Raw genomic sequence first — 25294 nt, 5'->3', positions numbered from 1 at the left:
ATCGCTGGAGGTTAGAGGACGACGAGGAGGGAAAATGCTGACTGTGGCGCTTTCTCCAGTGAAGCGTCCGCCATCACGTCTCACTCGTTACCATGCCAACGCCGCTGTCACTGAGTCTTTGCTGCTGGCGCCGCACGCTGGGTCTGTCATTCCACTGCAGAGAAGGCAGACAGACGCAGCGTTTACACTGTGGGTGCTTTTCCAAAAGCAGAAACCAGAGTGTAACAGACGAACAAGAGCTCAACTCTGCAATTCTAAAGGAACATCAGTACAGTTCAGATTTGGGTGCTGAATATAACGTCCTTTTGTCAGTGAAGTGTTAGACTCCCTCCTATGATGGAAAAGAGCATAGGAGGAAACTTTACAAACAGGATATTAAACCTTTATTAATAAAGAACTTTTCAAAATAATGTTACAAAGTGCCACACAGCATTTAAAGCCACCAACTAACCAAACCAAAAACATACGCAAACATGCAAACAACAAACAGCGCAGCAGAACTCTCAAGAAAAATCAATATTGTAATTTCTTACATTTTCCATATTCTGATTCTAATGTAGTCTGTAGCCTAGCAGGGCTGGTTACTATGTTGAGTAATTGTTTATGTAATGCTCTTTCTCTTATGCCCTAGTTTGCACAAACTATGCACACTTCCACGTTTTATGTGAAAGACTGGTCAGGCAGGTTGTTCTAAAGCCTCAGCATGATCCCCATTAGTTCTCATTCTGGACTTTGGAACTGTTAAAAGACCTTAATGTGACCTCTTTTCTTAGTTGTAGTAAGGAGCCTTGCTACAGCATTAACCAACTTTAGGCAGGAAACAGATTTATGCTGGCTGTATCTCATAAATGCTGAAAGCATGATCAGAAGATAATTTGAGAATCAAAGGTCCTGATGATATAGAATGGTTCAATTTATGTCTTTCTTGTATAACTAGCAAAACACTGCCTGAGCCTCGACAAGCAGCTTTATACTGTAGCTAACAGATAGAAATGGTGCAAGGCTGGAAAAAGATGTAGCCTGTAATAAGAATCTAAAGGACGCTGTCTGCCCCCACTCCATCACCAACTTAATGAACTGGGTCAGTGGTCGACACTATGGACGCAAGACAACCCAACTATAACAGAAAAGGTCACTAACACAGATGCCTTGTTTGTGCTTTCTGTGTGGCTAAACACTGGTGATCTCTGTATAAAGGCTAGTGTGTAACATGTGTGCATCTGACTTAGAGGATCCTGACTGAAAATTCACATCTCCGCAATCTAAGTAAAAAAAAAAAAAAAAAAAAAAAACAACAACCCTGGAATCAGTCAATGGTTTCAGCTCCTCTTCCTTTAGCCAACCCTCGTTCCAGATTTCAGGTGGTGCTCAGCCTCATGCAGATCTCCCAAATGTAGCCAATGCAAACAGCCATTTAAGTTGCATCTGTTTCCGTATTAGGCGTGACTCAAATAATAGATTAACAATATTCTAGCCCTGCACCATTTCCGGATGTATTCCCTTCAATGTCTACAAATCTTTGCTTTCACTTATTTTATAGGAAATGACACAAGGAGCCTCAATTTCTGGCAACAGCAACAGAGTCTGGTGCTCATGGGAGGCAGCGGGCGGCTCAAAGTCAAGTTGGCAAAAGGCCGATAAAGGTCAAAGGAATAATTGCTTGACCTTTGGTGGCCTTCTGTTAAAACAACTGAAAGAAAAAAAGACGTGTGGGATCAAAGACTTCTGCCCTCAGAAAAACTGTCCATCTAATCCCTCATATTTCACATTAAAGTATTGAAACGTATAAACAGAACCACCAACTGAATATCCGTTCAGTCGTGGTGCGACTACAGCAGCTCTGCTGTAATCAGTCAGACCACACTCCCCATGGAAGAGGGCCTGAGTGCCTTCGGTAAACTGGCCACTCAGATGCTGGGAGAAAGAGTTAACCATGTGTGGAAATGAGTTGGGGAATGGAGCCGTGATGTCGTACATCAACATGCCAGTGTCATTAAGCACAACCAGGCCCACAGAAACAACCTCTCTCTGCCCGACACAGTCTTTCTCCATGAAATTACACTAGAAATACACGGCTCGCATTAGTGATTCATTTAAACTGTTGTCATTTACATTTTAACCATTTAGCTCACACTCCTACAGTATCAGCTACTCCAAACAGCGAGGGTAAGAGTAGACTGAGCTGAAGTACTTTAATACTAAGGTAGAAAAGGTTTCAGTCGTAGTCATCTGGACACTGTTTTCAGAATCAAGACGTTTTGGCTCATTCTCAATTGAGAATTCAGACTACGACTGAAACCTTTTCTACGATAGAACACTCCTGGACGAATGAGGGACTACACTACACCGTCTTTAATACTAAGGCTCATTGTTTACTGATTTTCACAGAAAAATGGGTTAATACTACTGAGCCTGCACCAGAGTCCCTGTAAGGCCAGTGGTAGGAGTACAAGACATAGAGCTGTATCAGGCTGATGTTGCATTTAAGAAATCATTCCAGTGTCTCAAAGTGTAAGGAAAAGAACTGAAAGGAGAGAGAGGGACAGAGAGGGATGTTTTTGCTGTCAATTAGCAATATGAGAGAGCTGAGAAGAGAAAGGTTAACTTCAGACACAAAGTTCAGTTACAATACTCTTGGGGATCCTATCTCTCATCTAAATGCCAAAAACATTTGGATGAGATACAATGATGCCTATCACTCTGTCCCCCGTGCAGCTTTGGGACTCTGGTCACTGACTGGTTCATGTTCTCCCGACATACAAACAGAAACTAAAATCTAACTAAAAGCCTGTGGTCAGGACTGTGAGGAGATGGACCAACAAAGCAAAGCTCAAATTAAATGCCTGCTTTCACTGCACTGATTGTGTTTTTGAGGCTACAGCCACAGACCTGGATGAACTCTCTGACATTGTGACATCTTACATCAGTTTTTGTGAGGATATGTGTGCCGACTAAAACCTTCTGCACATACAACAATAAACCCTGGTCAGGCCAAGGAGGAGGCCTACAGAAGTGGGGATAGAATCCAGTACAACACGGTGACAAAGGAGATCGGGGTAGCCAAGAGGAGCTACACTGAGAAGTTGGAAAACAGGTTTTCATCCAACGACCCTGCGTCAGTGTGGAGAGGCCTGAAGGAAATAAACAGCTACAGGAAACCACCGCCCACACTGTGGAGAATCACCAACTGACTGACGACCTGAATGTGTTTTACTGTAGGTTTGACAAGCCCACATTCACACCCCTCACCCGCTCCAACATCAAACAACCACCTACACCCCCTGCCACCCCCTCACCCCTCCCCATTGACCCCCCATCTGCACTCTGCAGTTTGCCTACCGGGGCAAACAGGTCAGTGGATGATGCAGTCAAGATGGGACTGCACTACATCCTGCAACACCTCGACTCTCTATATCTATATTGCACATAGTAGCTTAATGTTTGTCTATCTCGTTAAGCTTGTTGTTTTTAGCCATATTTATATCTATTTCTGCAATTCCTTGTATGTGTACACATACCTGGCCAATAAAGCTGATTCTGACGCAGTATTGTCATACAAAAGGCAAAACCGATGCTTGTGGCCTTATTTCAGCCACATCTCTTTGACATCCTCCCTCTTGCTCCAATCTACCTTCATTGACTTCGTTTTTACTTCTCAGGCCGTTCCTGTTCAATGCAAAGCTAAGAAGCGGAGCTGATGGGTTGTATATTCCAAGCACCAGTTTGTAGACACAAAATGAGCCCGTGTGTTGAACTACAGCCCTGAAGAACTTGAAGCTTGGCTCGGCCGCTGCTGTTCGACAGCTCAAGGACCTTCAGAGTTCAAACGGGGGGGAAGGAGGAGATTTGGAAGAGCTACAGCACCACTCGGGACAGAGGAGGTGAGTCATGAAAGTGGGTGGGAACAAAGACCACCTGACCGCCCAACGAAAGAACAAACGCCCGTGTTTCAGCTGCTCTGAGTGGCCCTCGGCGCAGGTAACCAGGCCACCACCTCACCTCGAGGATCATCATGGGACTTTCTTGCAAAAAACGTGTGACCTCCTTTCTCTGTGAACATTAAGTAGGTAAAACTGTGAAATAGGACCCTCCTCTTCAATACTCGAGCTACACAAACACACCAGAGCATGACAAATGATTCGCTGTTTAATTTATTATGCTGCCAGCCGGGAGGATTTGCAGGGATGTTTTGTTCCAGCCTGCTGCATGCCTTCTCTCTCTTCCGCCGGCGCCTCCCACAGAAGCGCAGCCGCAGAGTTAATTACTGCTGCACTTGTACAAACACATCAAATAGGATTCAGTCTCCGCCACGATAAATCAACACAGACAGAGTCGGTATTAAAACAAACTATTAGATGTTTGTGCCCAGCCCTCACCACGGCCGATGAGAGCTGAAGGTGCTTCTCAGTCAACACCCAGGAGGAGAGGCCACTGTGTCTGTGCGTGTAAAACAGATTTTGTCATCTTCAAGGTGACTTCAGGAAGTTTTCTCTTACAGCCAGAGGGAAGTTTAGTATAGAAGTATGCAAGTACTCTTGTGAATTTAAGTGTGTAAAGGAGCAGTGTGTGTGTTGTAAAGTACACCAAAGGAGCCTAGGAGGAAGCCGATGAATGCTGTTAAAAACTCAATTTCTGGTTTACGGCCCCTGGAGGAGGCTGGGGACCGTCAGGGTGCCGGGGTGGAGAGAGCACATCAATAACCTGCCGCTCACTCACACACTCCCGCCTTAATTTTGTTCTTCCTTTAAACTTTCCCTCCTCACTCTGCTTGGTTCACATATAAAGCACACACCCAGACTGATGGATCTTTATAGCCTCAACGTCAGTTTAAGCTAGACTCAGCTAGATCTGGAGATCAAAACTGGCTGGTTCTGAGCTCCGGCTGTGAACGTGTGTGTGTGTCTTGGCTAATGCTGTCACATGTCACTATGCCCCCGAATAACCCCGAGAGCCCAGATAAAATCAGGCTAAAAAAGGTTAAAAAAAAGACAGAGAGAGAGACAGAGAAAGAGAGAGAGAGTATGTGTAAGGGACTGAAAGAAAAACTATAAAATTTTGTGTGTGTATTGCATTAACAATTTTGTAAGCCAGCGTTTGATACACTTCAACAGACTTGAAGTATGAAATGAAAGAATCTTTATTATATAGGAATAAGAATAAGAAAAAGTCTAAAGACTAAAGTCTAGTGGTCCTTAGAGGCAGCTAAGTTAATTACACTGTAGAAATTAAAATTTCTCAAAAAAAAGCAAAACCAATCTTCCTGTGGATTAAGAAATATTCATCCATCCATCTATCCATTATCTATACCCACTTAACCTATGCAGGGTTGCTGGGGGCGGAAGCGAGGGAAGAATACTGTTGTAACCATTTTTACCCCCAGAACACTCGTCGATTTTTTATTTGTTTTCCAGTCCAGAACATTTTTGAACCACAACTGCAATTGGGCTCTAAATATTTTGGGAACCTGTTTTCCTTTGGGCTCTCTGCAGTCTACTCAGTGGTTAGACTGAATAGGTTTAAACTGTGTCAGTCCATAGTATGTTCAGCTGCTATTCCGTGATCCAATCCCTATAGAGCTAACCCTGGACTAACCTACTATTTCTATTTTGAAGTTTAAGAATAGCTTTGCTAAAGCAACACGTCTGTTAATTCCAGCTTGTTATAGGCATTATTGTGCCCTTGACACTGAAAGAGGAACCTGTTCCTATTTAAATCTGCAGATTTTAATGCTACGCTTCCAATTTCTTTCACCAATGACTGCTGATTTCTTATATTCTTATTTAACTGTTGCTCAGAGGTATCTTTGTCTCTTTCTGCCCTTTCAGTTGTCAGTCTGGTTGAACCACTGAACAGCATTTGGTCTCATGTACAAACATTACTTTTTTTTGCAAGCCCTTCATACAAAATAACATCTATTTGTAAAGAGGACTTTCTACAACCTGAAAGCATGAAAGACCATTCAAAAATACCTGAGAGTATTCCTCTCAGCCATCTGACTGTACAGAATCAAGCTTTTGTGGCAGGCGACTCCAAACTTTTGAGCGGTAGTGCACATTCACACCTACTTGCAATTTAGTGTTGCCAATTCACCTAACCCAAATGTCTTTGGAGTGTGGGAGGAAACCGGAGCACGCTGAGGAAACTCATACAGACACAGGGAGAAAATGCAAACTCCGTCAGCCGGTGGATTTGAACCTTTGACATTTTGGCCTTAAGCTGGAGCTAAGGGAGTGTCCAAACTGGAAAGGGTTCATCTTTTTGGGAGCATTAATGAGCTCAGTAAATGTCATGGTAATCTGTATATGAGATTTTAATATTTCTTGTGTTTAAATGGAAATTTTGGCCTAATGTTGGCACGGGAGAAAAGTTCAGTGGGGTCACGAAAACAGGATGATTCATCCGGTCGGGGCCATGAATATTGACAGAAAATTTAAAATGCATGTATAGGTGTTCAATTGCTTTGAGATCGGTGGCATAGCACATGATTCACATCATTTTCCATTCAGTGCCCCCTCGCGCCCTGTATGGACGCATCTGCTTTCATTATGTTTTTCCGTTCATTCATTCTGGTTTTTTGTCATTCATCTGTATATGCATGTGTGTGCCTGCATGTACACTCAGGTGTAAGCAAAGTGAAACAGGGAACAGAGGCCGACATTCTGCACCAGATAGTCAAACAAAATGTGTGTTTCGCTCTGCAGTTTCCCACTTCTGTACTGTGTTAGCATACAGTCATCCTCAGCTCTCAGATTCAGCTGTGTTTATCTGACCCAGCAGAGCGCGAAGCCTGCGATAGCGTTTGAGCAGCGTCAGAGGTTTTGATGTTCTTATCGTCCTGGCTGCCTCCAGCGGTGGCTGAGCATGGCTAAGGGCCCCCTGACATCTAGCACCTCCTTCTCTCCGCAGGTCATTTATTACAGTAGACTCCATCTAATATCTTGTCAGTGAGTGGACAGCCGGCACTGAGGCTCATCCATCCTCACATCAACAGACACATCCGCGATTCCCATTATGATAAAGCATACAGAGGGCCAGAGCTTACAGCAGTAATAAACACAGGATCATTCATGCAACATAAAGAATGACCGAGCTTGTAGGAAACACCGAAAAGTAATGATTATACATTTATGCCATGATCAAAGGTTCGTAACACCAGTACCACTAACATTGAAGATTTGTCTTGTATTTAGTTAAGTAAAGCTTCAACAGTTACTGATCCAAACCACCCAGGCTCAGAAAGGTCCTTCCTGGGATAGATGCTCTAGCACGCATGAAGTAGTGCATTTACTCGTTACTGGGTAGTGAGTATGAATAGCAACACCATGGCTGAACAGAATAAGAAAACTTCCTGAAATCTCAAAGTTCTTCAACAGAGAGTGTCACCTTTCTGAGATGAAAAGGTCTCCAGGATGAAAGGGCAGGATACGCAGATACAGTGAAGTATGTCAATATCAGAACAAGATTTTCTTGTTATTGTGATATTTTAAATGTCCTATATGGCACAGCTTTAGAGCATACTTGTTTGTAAAGGAGTTTGGTAGCTGTTGGCAGTCTTGTGACAGTGTGTAAGAGCTCTGATAGACACCACAACGGACCTATATATAGATGCACATGCAGCTCCGTGCATACTGCCTTGGGTGTCTGCGTCTGTCCTCAACACATGCAGCTGGTGCACCTGGCTACAGTGTCTGAATTTTTATTGTAAAGTACAATGCTCATCACAACAAAAAAAAACAAAAAAACAATTACAAGTATAGATATCTCATCATAAACAAAAAATATCTCCTAGTTCTGAGGTTAAGTGTGAGAAATTCTTCAAAACTGGAAACCTGATATATAGTTATTATATCCATTTGTATTGGGGAAAGTGGTGAAAGTATGAAAACGGCACATTTAGGTTGGAGACGTTCTCTTTACTCTGATAAGTTGATTGGATTTGTTGGGTCGTACCTGTTTGGTTGGCAATGCCACTGCTGTCTGATTTAATCACTATGTTAAAAAATATATTCATGTTCAAGTTGCCATGTTCATGGCAAGTCGATTACATGTTTGCTGAAGTTTGAACCTGTAGAAAGTTATTTCAGAGAACATACAGCTATGCCTCACAGCAAGCTGTACCATTTAATTTAAGACTGCTGATACAGGGATTCTATAAATATTTCACTGGTCAGTTACAAAACACTCCTCTTGTAATCTTTCATGATTCAGAGGTCTGCAACCGGCTATCAGATGAAGTTTTACATGCTGTCTCAGATGGCTGAAAGTGATTTGTTTTGATCCCTTGCTGTCTCTGCGGGTGACAGATAACGGGTGTCAACCAGCCTGACTACATCTCCACCACAGACAGATTACCTGCCGCAGCTCACTATGGCACACCGCTGGGATCCACAAGAGGAAAATTAAATCATGAAAGAAAGTAAACACATACAACGCAAACCTAAATGAAACACAAAACCTAACTTGTAAACTCTTCCTGGCCTAGGAAAATTGTACTTTTGTCAACTCACATGTACAAAGTACAATATAAAACTACAGTGTTGCCGAATGTGTAGCCGTGTGGCGGTCTGTATGGTTACTGACCTGCTTGGACAGAGACAGGCCTCTCCAGTAGAAAGACCGTCTGTTTCCAGTGCGTCTTTGTGACCTGAGGACCCGTGGAGAACATCACCTGATAATATGTGAAAAGAAAAAAAAGAGAAAAAACATCTCAAACCAGTGGTGTTAAGAATCTCTAAAGAGCTAGGAACACCTTGTCATGTTGTAGCATTTTGCAAAAACAAAACAACTTTTGGACCCCTAGGGACATGAAATCTGTTTATAAATCAGTTTTAAACCAATTTACTACTTAAAAAAAATACTGAGCATATTTCAGAAAGCAATGAGCCTTAATTTGAGCCTATGGGAAACCATGCTATTCAAATTCATATAGTTTAATATCAAGTCCATATGCAACAGTAACGGAAAGGAGCAATAAAATGTAGAAGTTGAGAGTAATAAACCTGGTAGGACTACAGCGTAAGTGTCACATTCTCAAAAAACACAAGGGAAACTTACTGGAGGTCCTGAAGTAGTCTTGTTTAGATTAAAACAGTTATTTACAATTGATCCACTATTATAGATCTGTACGTAAAAATAATTTATAGCTTAGTTAGTATTATAAATTAAGCCTAACTGCACTGTATTTATGAAGCAAACAGATATACCCACATTACATTGTTCTAGCCTTAGCTCCCAGTGGAGATGGAAATTTACTGGACCATCCATGGCATGCAGTTTGAGCCTCAGGTACAATAGGAAGTGCAATCAAAAGGCATGTCTGTGTTGCTCACAGAGCTTGGCATCGGCTGTTCCAACTGGCCGGCTCTGCTGGGTAAGTGCTTATATCAGCAGTCGGCTAGGACGCCCGTCGATTGCCAGCGAACGCCTCAGGGAGGAGGAACATGCTAAAGCGTGAACATAATTGAGTTTCTGTTAAATAGCTTGGCTGTTGCCGCTGCTGCTTACCTTGTTGCTGCAGACTTTGTCAAAGAAAATGTCAAAGTAGCCAACAATTGCCTGCAATGAAATATGAGGGCCGTGTTAGAATGTGACAGTACATTAAATCCCCTGGATTTGTTTGACTACACTGCAACTCTGACATGCAGAGCTGAGAGAGAGGCAGGAGGCAGAACAAGTCTCGGGGTTTTAATTAGCAAAATAAGCTAAATGAGCTGCTGTGTTTAGGAATAAGGCAGTAAAAAGAAACTGGGAACAAAATTTAATGTTTAAATATTTACAGTTACCTTTACAGTATTCAGAATTCTGATTATTTTGCTTGCCATGCTTACCATGTCATTGTTGTATGTATGTATGTGTGTCTGTGGTCTGGAGAACTGTATAGGCCACCCTGTTAAAGATACATATAACTCATGTGAGAACTGCATTTGCTTCAACCCTGCTTCCTCTCAAAACCAACTTGGTTTCTCGTTTAGGCTGAGTCAACAACAGCTCCCATGTGTCACCTCATCTGGGAGACTTGTCACTGGACAAAAGAAATAAATTATGAGGCAGCCGCCAACAACATTGAGGCAATTTTGCTGACAATAAAAAAAAATATCCAGCTTGGTATATGAAATTAGCAAAGGTGGCTATTTTGGTGACAGCGTTGCAGCAATGTGAAAACACTCATAGAAAGAATAGGTAATGGAAAATAAACACAAATGTGTGGTTTTGGTCCAGCTGAATATGAATGTGTCTTCTTCTGAATAATGCCCACCACAGGAAAGGAAATTAGACAAACAGACAAATCTCTGCTCTCAGGGAATCCATTATTATGTTGATAAGACTTTGTGCAAACCAAAGAAGAACAAAGTAGCCAGACTGAAGCTTCATTAAGGCTTTTTTAAGTCTTAGATGTGACCAGAAATGACATACTTCTTTTCCTTCAGATTGGGTTTTCAATTAAATAAAATCCTGCATGGAAATGTAGTCTTTTAGAACATCCTAGCTGCTGGTAAGGATTTACAGAGCTATAAAACAATTGAGTGAAAACCAATTCACACATCTAAAACAAACTGAGGGAAAGTCCAGGGACAGAGTGCCTGTAGGTGACCGTTGTCAGATATGTGAGGTAAAAACCACCCCCCAGGCTTGTTTTCCTCCAATTTCTCCCCCCACTGGAGGAAGAGAGGCACTCTATCAATCTCAGGCGCACACTTGTAGTGGCAATGATGCAGAACTAATAGCTTTAATCCTGACGCAGCTGACAACTTGGAGGCCAGCTCTCTGGGAAAGGGAAAGAGGAAAACAGAAGGACAGAAGAGGGGAAAGAAGGAAAGAGGGAGGTAAAGACAGGAAGACAGACAGAAGGAAGACATAGAGAAAGTTGAAAGGGAGCGAAGGAGCAGGAGAAGGAGAGTGGATGTAACAATATAAAAGGTTTCTTTTTTACATGTTTTTATTGGTTTGGATCACTTGGAGAAGCAAAATACAGTACCATCTGTTCACTGCTTCTATAAGTCTCCCAAATTGTATTACAATAATTTCTAGTAAAGTAAGTAAAACTGGCTCAGAGAGATATTTTTTTCATAATGCATCCATATACAGTACACACATAAAGATACACACATGCAGACTACATAATCATGATGCCGTCAGAAGCTGTGTTCAATACAATCCCTGCAACAAGGCTTCAATCAACCTTTATCAACTCAGACAGGCAGGGGCGGCACCACTAGCTCACAGCTAAACCGCCAGAAAAGAAACCAAAGTGGATAAAAGAGCATGTCAACCCAATGCAATTATGGCTTTTAATGAACGCTACAGAGACGCTTGGTGCTGAGGTAATTAGGAAATTAGCCGTAATTACTCGTCAGGCAGAGCGGATTCACCTCTCTCAGCCGGAGAGGCAGAGATCAACCTCATCGCGCATCGCTGATGACAACGGCTCGTAAGCGAGATTGATTGTCACTTCTGCGTTGTGCAACTTTCACACTGCAGCGAGACGGGCAATTAAAATTTAGGCCACAGAGTGAAACTTACAAATACAAAACCAGCAGAGAAGCTCGGCGCCTCACTGCCCCATTAAAATTTGAAAGGGGAAAAAAAAGGAATTTAACTGCCTCATGCAAAAAACGCAAAAGATGTGAAAGTGTTAAGATAAGCAATAAAGACCTTGATGACTCACACCTGATATGGACTGTACCGAGCCTAGCTGCTCACAGGCTTTTAATGCTTTTTGATTTAAACTGGGCTGGTGGAAGATGGTTTATCAAACTTATTGGGACCCTTTGAAAGGAAGTGATGATAGCTTTTACGACACCCAATAAAACGGTATAGCAAGATTCAACCTTCCAGATGGGGACTGAAAGCTGTTATTCAACAGCAAAATGAGTTTCTGTTTATGTTCATCTGAAGCTATCTTCACTTGATAAGAATTAAAACACCTTTCAAAAAGTATGCACTGCTGTATTTTGTTCCTGACTGTTACTGTTCTTTGTTGGCTCCATCTCTCAAACACTGATTCAGAGAAAGTGATAATTACTGTAGGGACAGATGATAAATATCCTTAAAGCAGCATTAATTGATTTATGGCCACTAGAAGGCAGAAAAACACAAGCTGATAAATACACAACCTTTAACATATCACATCTTATAAAGTTGCTATGGCTAACATGTTAGCAAACATTTGTCTATTTACACATCCATCAGACACAGAGGCAACATTAGCATTCAGTCATGTTTCTGTCCATCTGATCAAGTCTAATATTGAATCTTATTTTAGTCCTGGTTTAGTGTTTCACAACTCCTGAGAAAAATATCAGGGTCTTTAGCTACTACATGTTCCACTTTCTTCACCAGCCTCAACTTTGTCTGCTGTTTGGTGCTAAGCAGGTAGTGTACAGTGGCTTAACAGAGCTTGTTTACTAAAAAATACAGCTGCCTGTTTGCTGGAGTGCTGAACAAACCAGAAAATGAGCTGTATAACCAAAACAATGAGCTAAAAGAGGCTAAAAATCTCCAAATAGATGCAGAGTTGGTAATAATTTGCTTATTTCTGCACTATGAGCAACCCCTTTAATTTGTCATTTGATTTATTGTTAATATCAAAAATATTGATTAATGCAGTCTCGACTGTCATCTTGTGCTTAAATTAGAATAATCAGAAACCTTAAATTTAAAATGTTGTAGCCTTACAGATCTATGTTCAAAAATTCTGTTCTATTAATTTATGATAATTCTAACAACCCCAATGCTATTATGTTGTATCTGAGAACTTTTGTAATCCCTGACAGATAGGCCTCTGTTTATCCCAGCACATGGAGGAAGAAGGGAGGGAGGGTTGAGGATGCAAGAGAGACAGACAGAGAAAGAGGAAAGGACAAGGAAAAGAAAGGGTAAACCTAAAACATTGAGACACATACGCACACCCACACACCAAAAACAGGACGAATCAGAATGAGCGCTTTTCATTTTCATCAGCGTTTAGCCTTGGGCCCCAGCTCTGTCTGAGATAAGTGATGACAGTGGGCTCCCTGACGGCCCACGGAGGAGGCTCCGCAAAACTGCAGCTCTCCGGCCCCCATTCTCCAGGAAGAACGGGGGGAAAATTAATAATTATCATCATGGATAACACCAACAGGGAGCAATTCATCATCGCTCCCCTTTCGCCCGGCTGTGTGTCAGCGAGCTGCGTGGCACGGCCAGATACTATTATACGACGGTGGGGGGAGGTAGGGAGGGGGGGTTAAGAAGAGGGAAAGGGAGGGGCACTGAGGGGGAGGGAGGGGGCGGGAGAAGAGAGGGCTAATGCTCTTTTGATGGGGTTTATCCAGGCGTGGAGGCTTCAAGCACGACCACCTCACGGGCTGGTTGGTGTGAATTCCCCCCTCCACGTTCTCCATCTCTCCTCACAGCCTCTCCACCCGACTGCCGCCACTCCAGTGAGGTGGAGCACGAATCAGCCTCGGCTGCAGCACACCTCCAGTCGGTGTTCCTCATTCATGATGCCTCTCAGACAAACACACAAACAGCTGTACTGTAACAGTTAGAGAAGGTCCAGATTCATGCTGTGCAAAACGGACTGTTGTTAACTGGATCACTGAGCTTTGGTCATGTAATCGTAAGGAATAAAAAAACTGAACATAGTTAAGTTTAAGGTGGGAGATGGTAGAGAGGCAGCATTTGCAACAAAAAATGTGTGGTGTCAAAATATACACACAACAGACGGAAATTTCAGTTTTTGTCAACCTGGGTGTTATTTTCATTTTTTCTCATTTTATGACTATTGGTGGTCGCAATAACTTTTTACTCATCTCTGTTGTCCAGATTTGGAAATAGGGGCACAAGCTTCCTACAGTTTTTCCAATAAACTTAATTTCAATTCACATCATCTCAAACACTTGCCTTTGTGTGTTACCAAAAGTAAACACACAAAAGCTACTGTGAAAAGCTATTTTATTCATTTGTTTGGTTTGGTTATGTAGCATGTACTTAGCGTTTCATTTTAGATCCAGTTCAGATGAATTAATATGTTTGCTTTATTTAGTATGTTTATATTCAAGTATTTGTTTCTTTGGTTTCTTGTTTGCTTTGATTTCTAATCGTTTTCTCCAAGGCCCACTTCCTAATTGGGAATGGTGCTCTCATGTAGGCTTTCAAGCACCTCTCATCCACCAGGTCCTGGCAATGTTAAACGTTATCATGATCAATACTAAGAAATATGAGAATAACACCCAGCTTGACAAGTACCAAAATTTCCCCTTCAAGAACAGCACAGCTGATAGTAGAGAAGAGCAAGTCAACCCGCATACGTACTTATATTATATCAATCATCTGGGATGCTCAGTGCATTACAGGGGGCACCATTGATGAAGTTCTGGAAATTAATTTAGTCTAACCACTACTCCTCTTAGTGATTGCCCACATTTTTCACCATGCCTTTAGACAACCTCAGTGTGCCTGAAATTGATGTATCTGGCTCATGTTGGATGAGAGGGCGATAACAAAAGAGTGGAAGTTTTTCTAGTAGAGAAAAATTTCACCCCTCGTCCAAAAGAAACATATCTTGTGGCCACATGGCATCTGGTCTGTTTTCGCTGCTCTGTGTGTAGACACTGGTCTATGTCACTTCAACAATGGATTTCTCTGAAGCTGCAGTTCATCTAGTTGCCACGACATGCTGGCTCCTAAAAAAGACTGACAATATATTCTTCAAAACATCTTCAAATTCTTCTAATTCAGAGGATTTCTCCAACTTTGGAAGCCCAGGTCTTTATTATTATTAATTTAGAAGTGGACTTGACAAATAAAAGAGTACTACATCGATTTAGCATTGCACTCACGATGGACAGATTAAAAAAAAAGATTCAAGTTCGATGCAGCAGAACCAAAGATATCAGCTTTTTTATTTCATGCATTCTTCTTCCTCGTCAAAACCTGGCACCTACATTACCCACAATGCAATTAGACTGCTGACAGTTTGGCTGAAGATTCGGCTGTTCCAAGTAGCAGCTAATGTAGCCTTGAGCCACTAGCCTCAAGCAGAGATGAGGACCAGGCTACAGAGGTCTGGTAAGCTCGCTTCTTTCTAACTCCACACCCCCAGATTTTTTGTCTTCAGCCTCAAGTGACATTACTTAAAGCAATTTATGAGATTATACGCACCTCTTTCTGAAGCAACAAAAGGCATTATACAACTTTTTTCACATATAATAATAATCTTTATTTATGTAGCACCTTTCAATGTTACCAACGCTTTACAAAGGAAAAAAACAAATCAAATCAAAGTACATACAGTAGTACTCCCCAAGACCTGTAAACAGACTTTGATGTGTACAATCAGTGCACTACCCCATTAACTAGGATGTTGACATAAATGAGTATGTTGAACATTTGTTGATAGTCAACTGGAAATAGCCTGCCAACACAATTCTTGTTGTCAGCTGATACACCAACTCTGACCTACTACTGATAAACTGTGGAGAGTCAGAGTGCATTTTTCCATTAACAACTCCCTTCTTAATGTGCTAAAAATTGTCCTTGAAGTTGACGAGTGCCTGCCCTGTCAGTCCAGAAGGCCGCCACCCCCCCCACAATTTAAATTTGATGGAAAGCAGGTTAGAGATGGATTGCAGAGAGATTTTTCTCTGTAGCGCTACAGTAGCTACATCAGCAGCAGTGAGACAGCAGTGTTAAAATTAATTACAGACAGAAACTTATTCTCTCCTGCCACACCATCAGCATAAATCATTTCGAGCCTTTAGGACGGGATGAGGCATTTTTGCTACCTGTTCTACAGTTCAGGTAAATGGATCATGGAGGTGTGGGGCTAAAACAAAAAAAAAAGGCAAGGATATAGATGCCCTGAGAGAATTTCTGATCCAAGTTTTAATGAAAGTTTCAGCACATATATATCCTGCATGTGGCTTCACGGTTTGCAAAGGCAGACACAATGTATACACGGCGCAGAGCATGTGAGATGTAAAAGGGAGGCAAGGAAAAGAGTGATAAAAAAGCGAGAGAGTGAGAGGATTTGTCTTGTGCGTGACGGTACAGACGCAGGGGTTGTGCTGTTCATTTAATGCAAGGTTAGGCAGGCTCAGCTGATGAATGGACTGTCGACAGGAGAACAAAAGCAGGCGTTCCATCACAGGACAGGAGGTGCAGCAGCTCTCCCTCACTGATTCCCAAGCACTGGTCCAGGAGCGGTTTACCCTTCACACATCCTAACTACTACTGAGGAGCTGCAGCCAATACTGACTACAGATCAGTATCTTTATGGTAACATCACCCTACTCCTGCAGGTCAATAATCCATCTGTAAATCCTGGGACAAGCAATCTGGATGCAGAAGGCGAGTATCTACAATGTAAAAGTGATACCTTCTACACAGAATACCTGCATTATAAAAGCAAGAAACACCTGGATAAAACGAGACTGATAGCATGACTGCATGATAAATCCTATACATGAGATACAAAGACACATATGTATGCTTTTGCATATGAGCATGCCAAGTGTGGAATAGCAGGGAGAAAGCAGGGGAAAAGCAGCCGTGCACCTTAAAGCCTACAAAAATAAAAATAAAAAACGGGAAAATTACACCTCTGTACCATATGATCCCATCATCTGTTCTGCTGCAACGCACTCCTAACATGACTGGACTTACATCCTAGAAATAGAAACTGGATGCTTTCAATTACAGAGCAGAAAAGACAGGAAAAATGAGAGGATGTTTACAAATCCCATTAAATTCACCGGCCTTACCCAGGGAGCACAGACTAGATAATAACCACCTATTGATTATCCATTAAACCAAAACCCCAGACAGTGCAGTAACACTGCAGCACAACACAAAGCTGTTCCAACACAATGGGCTTTTTTACAGACAGATCACTTCTCACAGTGCAGAGCGTCAGCGCCTGTAGTAGTGAGGCTGTTCTGTAGTCGGCGGGTCGCTGCTGGTACCACAGAGAGGAATGTGGCTCACAGGAGGAAGTTCAGCCGAGGTGGGTGGGGATGGCTGGTGGGTTGATGGCGGCTGCCAGCACCTCACCAAATAGACTCATAAACCATTCTCCATGCTTTAGTGCCTGTAGCTGACCCTCACTGAGGACACACGCTTCAATTTTGTGTTGCAGTTGTTGGTCAAGCTGACCTACACACCACAACTCCCAGGTTCAGCCAGGTTTCAGATGAGTCACGTTTCGTTTGTTTGTTCATAAGTGATGAAAATAAACGAGTCAACTGGATTAATAGCGATTGATTATGATTTTGGACGGAGATACATGAATGCGGTGAGGGTGAGGCCAGGGGTTGAATTATCTTTAAAATCCCTTAAACATATGTTAAAATGTTGTTAAATATTGTTTTAACGCTATGTTCTGTGAATTTGTGCACACAAATAATTAATTTGAGAGCCCAAATTAGGTCATTCAAAAGAAGAGTACTAAGGCTGTGTACTAACTGTTTCAGTGCTTGTTTGTTTTTTCAAAATCTAAGTGAAAATGTATTCCAGCTGACTACCGTAGCACCACACTAGATGGATACGTTGTACATTATCAGGTCATACGATTCATTCATCATATACACTGTAATCATGATTACATTTTCATGATCCGTTTTAGCTACAGAGTGAGGCATCTCATTTCTATTCGATCTTTGTTGGGAGCTGCAGTACCTAGGTAAGGACTACTAGCCAATCAGAAGCAGAGTAGGGTCCTGACAAGCAAGGTAGTGTGATCCAAAACAAAGCCGGTTCAACTGGTAACTAGACATATCAAGTAATTAAAACAACTTAAATTACATGAGACAACTCAGTATCTGCAACGCTAACATTGTTATCCCCAGTGAAATCAGCAGACAACACATGTAGCATGTAAACAAATGTACACACATGCACATAATATCCTAAAAAGCTGATGAGCAAAACCATTTGAACACAATAACGTTGGCTGCAAAGTTAGTAGAGCCTACATTTGACCGTAACTGTAACATAGCAGCTGGTATAAATTATAAATCCACATCCACACAACAGCATTGTTCCATATGTTGAAATACCCAACCCATCGCCATATTTCAGAACAATTTCAGGTAAAAATGGGCCTGCAGGAAAAACCATTTGAACATTAGTAAACTAGCTTTAGCACCTGGTACAATGTTACAGCTTTAGCTGGTTTAGCTACAACACTGGGTCAAGTTACGTTGCCTTGTTTATTTTAAATAGAATCACAACTAATAAAGCATACTTACAGGTTGTGATTCTGAATCTCCATACAGAGTCGGAACTGCAGGAGTAAGCGTTTAGAAAATCCTGAAATGAACTGTTGCCGGTTCACTAAGCAGTCCTCAGTAAAATGAAGTGAGCACAAAAAAGGGTGGGGTTGTAGTCCTGAGGAATAGTGTTAAAAATTAATTTTAACCACTGACTCTTCAATTCATCGTCCTTTGGAAGACAACACAAAGAAAATTTCCAGTTGCACTTACGAATACAGTGTCTCCTAGACAGGGTGATATCACAAACTGAACTCCTCCGGCCTCTGCTCTAAGTAGCTTGGTCTGAGGCCACACTAGCCACTAGGTGTGCATTATGACGCGTGTTACATAGTGACGTAGTTAAGTTATGGAAGTAAAGGCTGGACTACAATGGAGCTGTTTTCAGGCAGTTCGGGAGCAGTGTTTTCTGTGGGAGAGGATAACTCCTTTTGCAAACCTATTACATGCACAAAAAAGATATACAACACAATACAGGAAAGGGAAAAAGCCAAAAAGCATAATATGACCACTTTAAAGGACCAGTTGTAGCCCCCCCCAAAAAAGGTATCACTCACCCCTAGTCATATCAAGCCATGAATATATTTTCGGTTCGACTGACATTCCAATTACATTTGAGAAAGTCAACAGCAACATCTCTTTCAAGAAACAATGTCCTGGTAAGCAACTACTACAACTACAACTACTACAACAATGCTCAAGTGTAACAGGAGCTTTTTGTGCCTTGCTCAAAGGCACACGGGAAAGTAGATATATCTAGGACAGAGCTTTTCATTAACTTTTGTCATGAGTGTGCTTTCCAAACAGTTGAAAGATTTGAGCCATGAGGTCACAAATTATCTGTTGAACTATCATGGCTACCTATTCGTCTGATGACTTTACGTCATTCAATTTACAGTACATTGACATGTGAGACAAGTATGTACAAGTGGATGAGGCTGAAACATAACAAATGACTTATAGAGTTCAGCTTTAGTCCAGTGGATATATGACCAGGACAGGAATCTACAGGCAAGGCGAAACATGGTTTTAACATACTGCAACTATTTATGGCTCTAATGTGATTGGATGGGTTGTGATTGTGTAGGCGAGTGTGTTTTGGCATTTGAGAGAATGACAGGGCAAGCAGGCTATGAACATTCACTATTTTCACATGCAATTCAAAGTCACGTTGCTTTGATTTGATTTGAAACTCTATTAAATATCCAACTGACATCCTCCTAAATACAGAAACATAATCCATCAACATGAAGTGACTGATGTCTCTGCTGTTTGTATTGCCTCGTTCCTTTCACACAATATCTCTGATAAATGACAGGTGGTAACAGCGGATGTGCGAACTTTTGTTTCAGGTTAATTTTTTTGTGTAGCCCTTCATGTTTAACACTTGGACTAAATTAGAATTTTTAAAAAAACTGATCTGGGAAACTTTCTGGGAAGACAAAAATTATCTTGTACATATTAACAACATTAACAAGTTTTTCTTCAAAATGCTTTGAATTTGAATGTTTTTTTAACATCTGACATCTCAGCAACATAAGATATGGCACTGCATTCCATCAATGCTTAAAATAATTTCATTTTAAGATAATTCTGAGGCTACAACTCTTTCTCTTTCTCACTTTCTCAACTTTACAAACGTTTGCATAGCAATAAAACTGTGGATGTCTCAGTGTGCGAGTGGGTAGTGTCTATATGTGTGTACTTACCGTGCAGTCTGCTGTGTTTGTTATCTTCAAGCAGAAATCTGATGCAAACTCCAACTCAGACAGACACACTTTGTTACAGTCAAAAGTCTGTTGAAAGTCAAAAATACATACATCATATGATGCACAACTTTAAAAATAGATAAATACTGACGACAAAATGAACTGTGATGAAGCAAAGCAAAACAAAAATATGAAACAATAAGAATAAACAAGCAGTCTGTATAGAAGGAATCTAATTAGCAATTTCACACTGCAGCTGTTTGTTTTGGCTGGAGCATTTGGACCTACTGACTCAGTGAGGGGACAGGATTTGCATGCAAGATCTGACCTTTTTTTCATTTGAATTTTACAAATCGACTACTGTTCAGTTGTGAAACTGTTGTCTACAACAGGAATAACAATTTAGATTGTAGCCACGAAGTTGGTCTTTAAACTGTGATGGATGCCGAAATCCGGTTCCAAATTACAACCAAATCCAAAATGCCAAGAATCGGGTACCTATAAAAAATGTTTTAATTTCGGTTCTGCTTATTGGCTCCTAAACACATTAACCCCACTGTAGACTATATAAAATATGGACATAGTCTCCGTGACGTCACCCATAGGTTTCTGAAAAGCTAGTGTGAAGCTCAAGTGTGATGGCTCCAGCCGATGCCCAGGAGGTTGCTGCTTGGTTAACCCTTTATTATTGCAAACACAGGCTACAAATACTAGTGGAGCTCCGAGGAAAGCGAGTGAGAAAAAGACCATGAAAAATGTAACGTTAGTGACAGGAGATTTTACGGTGTAAATTGAGTTTGCAAGTTATAACGCTGTAGAAACTAGAGTGTGTTTTTTCTCTTTAGTGAATACATTTTGAGTTAATTTGTGGGGAAGTAGTTCTGCGATTTCTGTTAGGTATAAACATAACCACAGTGATGCCACAAAAATAAGGGGGTAACTAGTTATTGATCATTAAGATTAAAATAGGCCTATACTATCAACAAAATAAAAAAAACACAGGATTAAGGGTTAAACTAAATCAAACTAGGGAATTGGTTATATTATATTATTATAGGCAAAGGTACAGAAAGCGCTATACAAAATGTAATATAACATAATAAGCATCTAAACATTTGACCTCTCTTTTTTTCTTTTTTCTTTTTTAACCATATTGGAATCAAAACTGGGAATTGATAAGAAGAATCAGAATCAATCGATACCCAACCCTAGGTAAGCCTGTTTCTCCTCTTCTAAATAAGTTTAGCTAAGCTAGTCGTTTGTTCTTAAACTGTATGATCTTCTGACTGTTGTTTTTAGTATTATGACTGTGTTCGGAAATCTCAGCAATTTCCTTGGTGAATACAATGTTATCACTAATAAAACTGATGACTAGAGCTTCGAAACGACACTTGGTTAGGAGTATACATGCCCAAAAAACCTAGTTTCTTGAGTAGAAACCTAAATGTGCTAAACAGTACCGTAATGCCGTTTTTAATCTGGTGATGGTAAACAGTCTCTCTCATTTATGTGTTTGTGAAGGAAAAAACTTCAGGTTATTTAAAGGTGCCATATGTAAGTTTCTGAAGCATTTTACACATTAATAGCTTATGCCAATTTGTCAACAGGTTGTAATGTAACTTAAAAAATGAGCTTTGCCCAATTTTCACGATCGCCTATAACAGCCTGTGGACTGATTTCTATGTAAAGGACTCAGGACGGTTTTTCTGGGAAAATCCAAAGGATTTTTATCCTTTATTAAGGACGTTTATACGTACTCCCGAGTGCCTTCTCTCTCTGCTTCCACACAGTGTCAACAGTGCAACGCTAGCTAACGCTAGCTTAGAAATGGAGCCCGCTAATATCAACAAACGAACGACACCCACTACAACACAGTCCAACATAATGTCCAAAATCAAAGCTAACATTACTGCAAAGCATGTGCAATATATTGTGATACTGTGGTTTTAGCTGGCTAACGTTAGCTTGCATGCTAACGTGAACGAAATAGCTAGCTAACATAGCAAAATACTGTCTTGGGTGGATAACATCAGCTAATTCATTCAAACTCCCGGGGCTGATCTGGCTGGTAAATTGGTTGGCTTGCTGTTTGTAGGTTACTTTGTCAGCTGGCGTTGCGGGGCGGCCGGATACATGCAGCGTGACTGGGTTGTAGCTGGCTGGCTAACCTTAGCTTGCTTTCACGCTAACATTATCGCTAGCAAGATACTATCTGAGCGGATATGTTATTTGGTTAGCTTTCCAAATTACTTCACCAGCAAACGTGATCCATGACACTAACTTATGTATTAAGACAAACTGTGTTGATTTTAGCCAACAATAAATGATGTAACAGTACAAAGCAAAGGTGTATACGGATTGCTTTCCAGATGTGGCATGGCTGCGTGGTGTGGGTCTGGCGTTGGTTGCTTCATGGTGTTGGCTGATGGAGAGATTTGCAAACGGCAAGCTAGTTAGTATCCTGGAGCCAATGGTACAAATAAAATATAGGAACATTACAGATAGTAACGTTATTGTCAGAATCAGAATTACGACAACGATGTCAGTTAAGCAACAACTGCTATAGAACTGTGCCAACAGACCACCCAACTGAAACCTACTTCTGGTACAGAATACATTGAGGAGTTTTACTTACAGATGAAAAAAGCCCACTGACATCACCACAACAACCTTTGACACAATAAATATGTATAATCCCTGGCAGGTTTACATGCGAGACCATTTAGAGAAACACACTCTATAGCCGAATTACTTTCTAAATTTTAAAATTATGAATCTGAACATGAAACACATTATAAAAGGCAGGTTTAAAGCACCTTCAAATGGTTGCAAGTTAAACATTCCTTAAGTTGAACATATCCTATCTGTTCTCACTGAGAAAAAAACTCAGGAATTAATAATTCCATGAAAGGGCTCTCAATTTTACGGAATAGCAGCCAGCCTTAATGGAATGTTATTGGATCGTATCAACGGGAGGCAATAGATGAGAGTCCATGTAATTTGGGCAGAGAGGCTGTCTATTTGTCACTGGAGGGGAGAAACTATTGATTAGAAGATTCAAATTCCATTATATCAAGTTCTCCCCTCATTCATCACATCAACAGATGGGTGGAGGACATGTAACTTAGCAAACAGGCCAACCAGCGAAGAAACACACAATGGTATGAGAGAAAAGAGGTAAGAGCATTCCTACACAAAGATTCAGAAGAGGTATCTGAACTCTTAGATCTTGGACTGTGAGTGTGTGTTTGTTTGATCTCTGTGTAATGTGTGTACTCTCCCATCAGCCCAGTGAAAACCGCTCTATCCACAGGGTGCTGAGAGTAATGAAGTTTCCTTAAGAGGAACTTAAACAAGGATTAGACAGATCAATCACCCAGCTCTACAGCATTGGCGCGCACACACACACCCCCCTACACTTTCAGGGCCCTATCTCTGTCTCCACAGCAAACTCCTGCATTCTCTGTCTATAGCCTAACAGCTTGGCCCCCCCAAACTCTATTTCTTCTATTTGTACCTTCCAAGATCCTTGTACATTTGGATCAGACTGACATATTGGTTTGCCAATACGTCTAGCCAATACAGGTGTCAAATATCAGATACTGGGTAGTTAGTGTCATCCACAGACGAAAATTGAGGATCCACTCTGATCACTGCTACAGAAAAAAACCCAAAAAACTTAAGAGTGCAAGGTTTAGTCTCAGGGGGCAACTTCTTCAACTTTTATATTTTGTTTACCTTAAAGGCTGAAGTCATCTGTATTTCATCGTTGAGCAACAAGTGCAAACCCAGGTGCATTGCGGACTGTCAAAATCACCCATGAAAGGAAGGATGGATCCCTCTGCACTGTCTATGATTTGTAAGCAGTTCAATAGGAGTGATTTAGCCTTATGAGGTTGTTTGCATTTAATAATTTTTAGAGGCCTGAAGATGTAACACTATACAGTATTTCACAAGAATCAAAGATCAGAGAAAAGTCTTGAGTTTTGTTTTTTTATTACCTACCCCAGTAATCATCTCATGACCCCTTAAATTCATCTTGCGACCCCTCACAGGGTCCCAACCCAATGTTAAATCAACATAAATGTTCTTACCAAAAAACAAAACATTTTCTCATTCCTTTGCAGAACAGTTCATAACAGGGCTAGATGGAGTTCATCCAACCTTAGCCTGACTTACAGGATTAGGTTATGCAAGTTTAATTTATTTCTTCTTTTCTTCCATTTCATACAAATACAGAAAACACATTTGGACTACTAATTTGACTTCCTGGAAGTGGAAATTTCATGTCATACTGTACATTCACATCTGCCACAATCCACATTATGTCCAGCCAAAACAACCAGTAATATGTCGAATTATAGAGACAAGTCACTCTATTTTATTGTCATTTTAGAAATAGCGAATATTGGTAAAACATATTGGCTACTTGAAGTTTCAAATATCAGTATTAATATTGGATCTCCAAAGTCACTACCCTGTAGGTTGAATGTTGCAGTACATAACCAACAAGCATGTTTACCTTTATGATTGTAGGTTCAGAGATGAGTGTGTCTGCTTTCACCACTTCCACCACAGCCTCAGGCACCACAGCCTTCTTCATGCACGCCATGTTGAAGCCATAAACATCATCCCAGAATGCAATGCGGTCTTGGTGTTTCTGTCTGTCTCCAACTGCTGCGAGGCTGATGTTACAAAGGTCTGGATAGACTGTGGAGGAAAGAGAGGAGCAAAGGGAATCAAGGATTGATCATAACATAAGTAAATAATAAGTACAACAATATCATTACTGCAGCCATTGTTTTACAAGTCACAACAGCCTCAAGTCTTGACATTCAAGTCCCAATGTGAAAAGACAGACTATTTCAGCTGTCTGTGAAAACCAGACCAAAACCAGTCGCAGCATCAACTGGGAGGCAGTCAAAGGTCACCAGGAGTCAGTGGACAGTCTACAGGAGGGATCAAGGAGGGCATTCATCTCCAACACTAATAAGCATCCTGGTCAGAGATGGGGGTTATCATAAGTAGCAGTAGGGTGGGCCTAGATGGGGCTATAACCCCACCAAGAATTACAATAGTCTGTCTGATTTGCTTCATTCGGTTGCTGTTTTCCCATTCTCCTGCTGATCTAGACCAATCTGGTCCCATATTACCGTAACAACCTTCTATGCACTGCAATCACCTAGGTGAGTTCACATAGCTCACATCACACGACATATATTTACTTAAGTAAACCGTTATTCAGTTTGCTTTGGTATGCAAGCAGTGTGATAAAAATGCTTAATTTCACCATTAAACGACCCCATCAAGAGGAACCAGAAACTAGAGAAAATG

General features: G+C 41.1%; 1 protein-coding gene across 3 annotated transcripts in view; it reads right to left on the bottom strand.

The window, feature by feature from the left end:
• Positions 1-25294, bottom strand: part of prmt3 (protein arginine methyltransferase 3) — a 62534-nt gene that overhangs the window by 1570 nt on the left and 35670 nt on the right. The window contains exons 12-16 of one of the 3 annotated variants that reach the window (XR_006377598.1): positions 24483-24670; positions 19961-20047; positions 9828-9886; positions 9505-9555; positions 8581-8668 (exon numbers count right to left, since the gene is read on the bottom strand). Coding sequence is in view for 2 of the 3 variants with exons in the window: in XM_044192160.1 (XP_044048095.1) it covers positions 8581-8668; positions 9505-9555; positions 19961-20047; positions 24483-24670 (414 nt within the window). In the remaining variant the exon portion in view is untranslated. Of the gene's footprint in view, positions 1-8580; positions 8669-9504; positions 9556-9827; positions 9887-19960; positions 20048-23708; positions 23811-24482; positions 24671-25294 lie in introns of those variants that run through there. The other 2 variants (XM_044192160.1, XM_044192176.1) reach the window with 2 other exon arrangements.

The sequence above is a fragment of the Siniperca chuatsi genome, linkage group LG1, assembly GCF_020085105.1.
Source record: "Siniperca chuatsi isolate FFG_IHB_CAS linkage group LG1, ASM2008510v1, whole genome shotgun sequence".
Taxonomy (NCBI): domain Eukaryota; kingdom Metazoa; phylum Chordata; class Actinopteri; order Centrarchiformes; family Sinipercidae; genus Siniperca; species Siniperca chuatsi.
The sequence above is the reverse complement of the archived record's forward strand: the minus strand, read 5'-3'. Positions and strand labels throughout refer to the sequence as shown.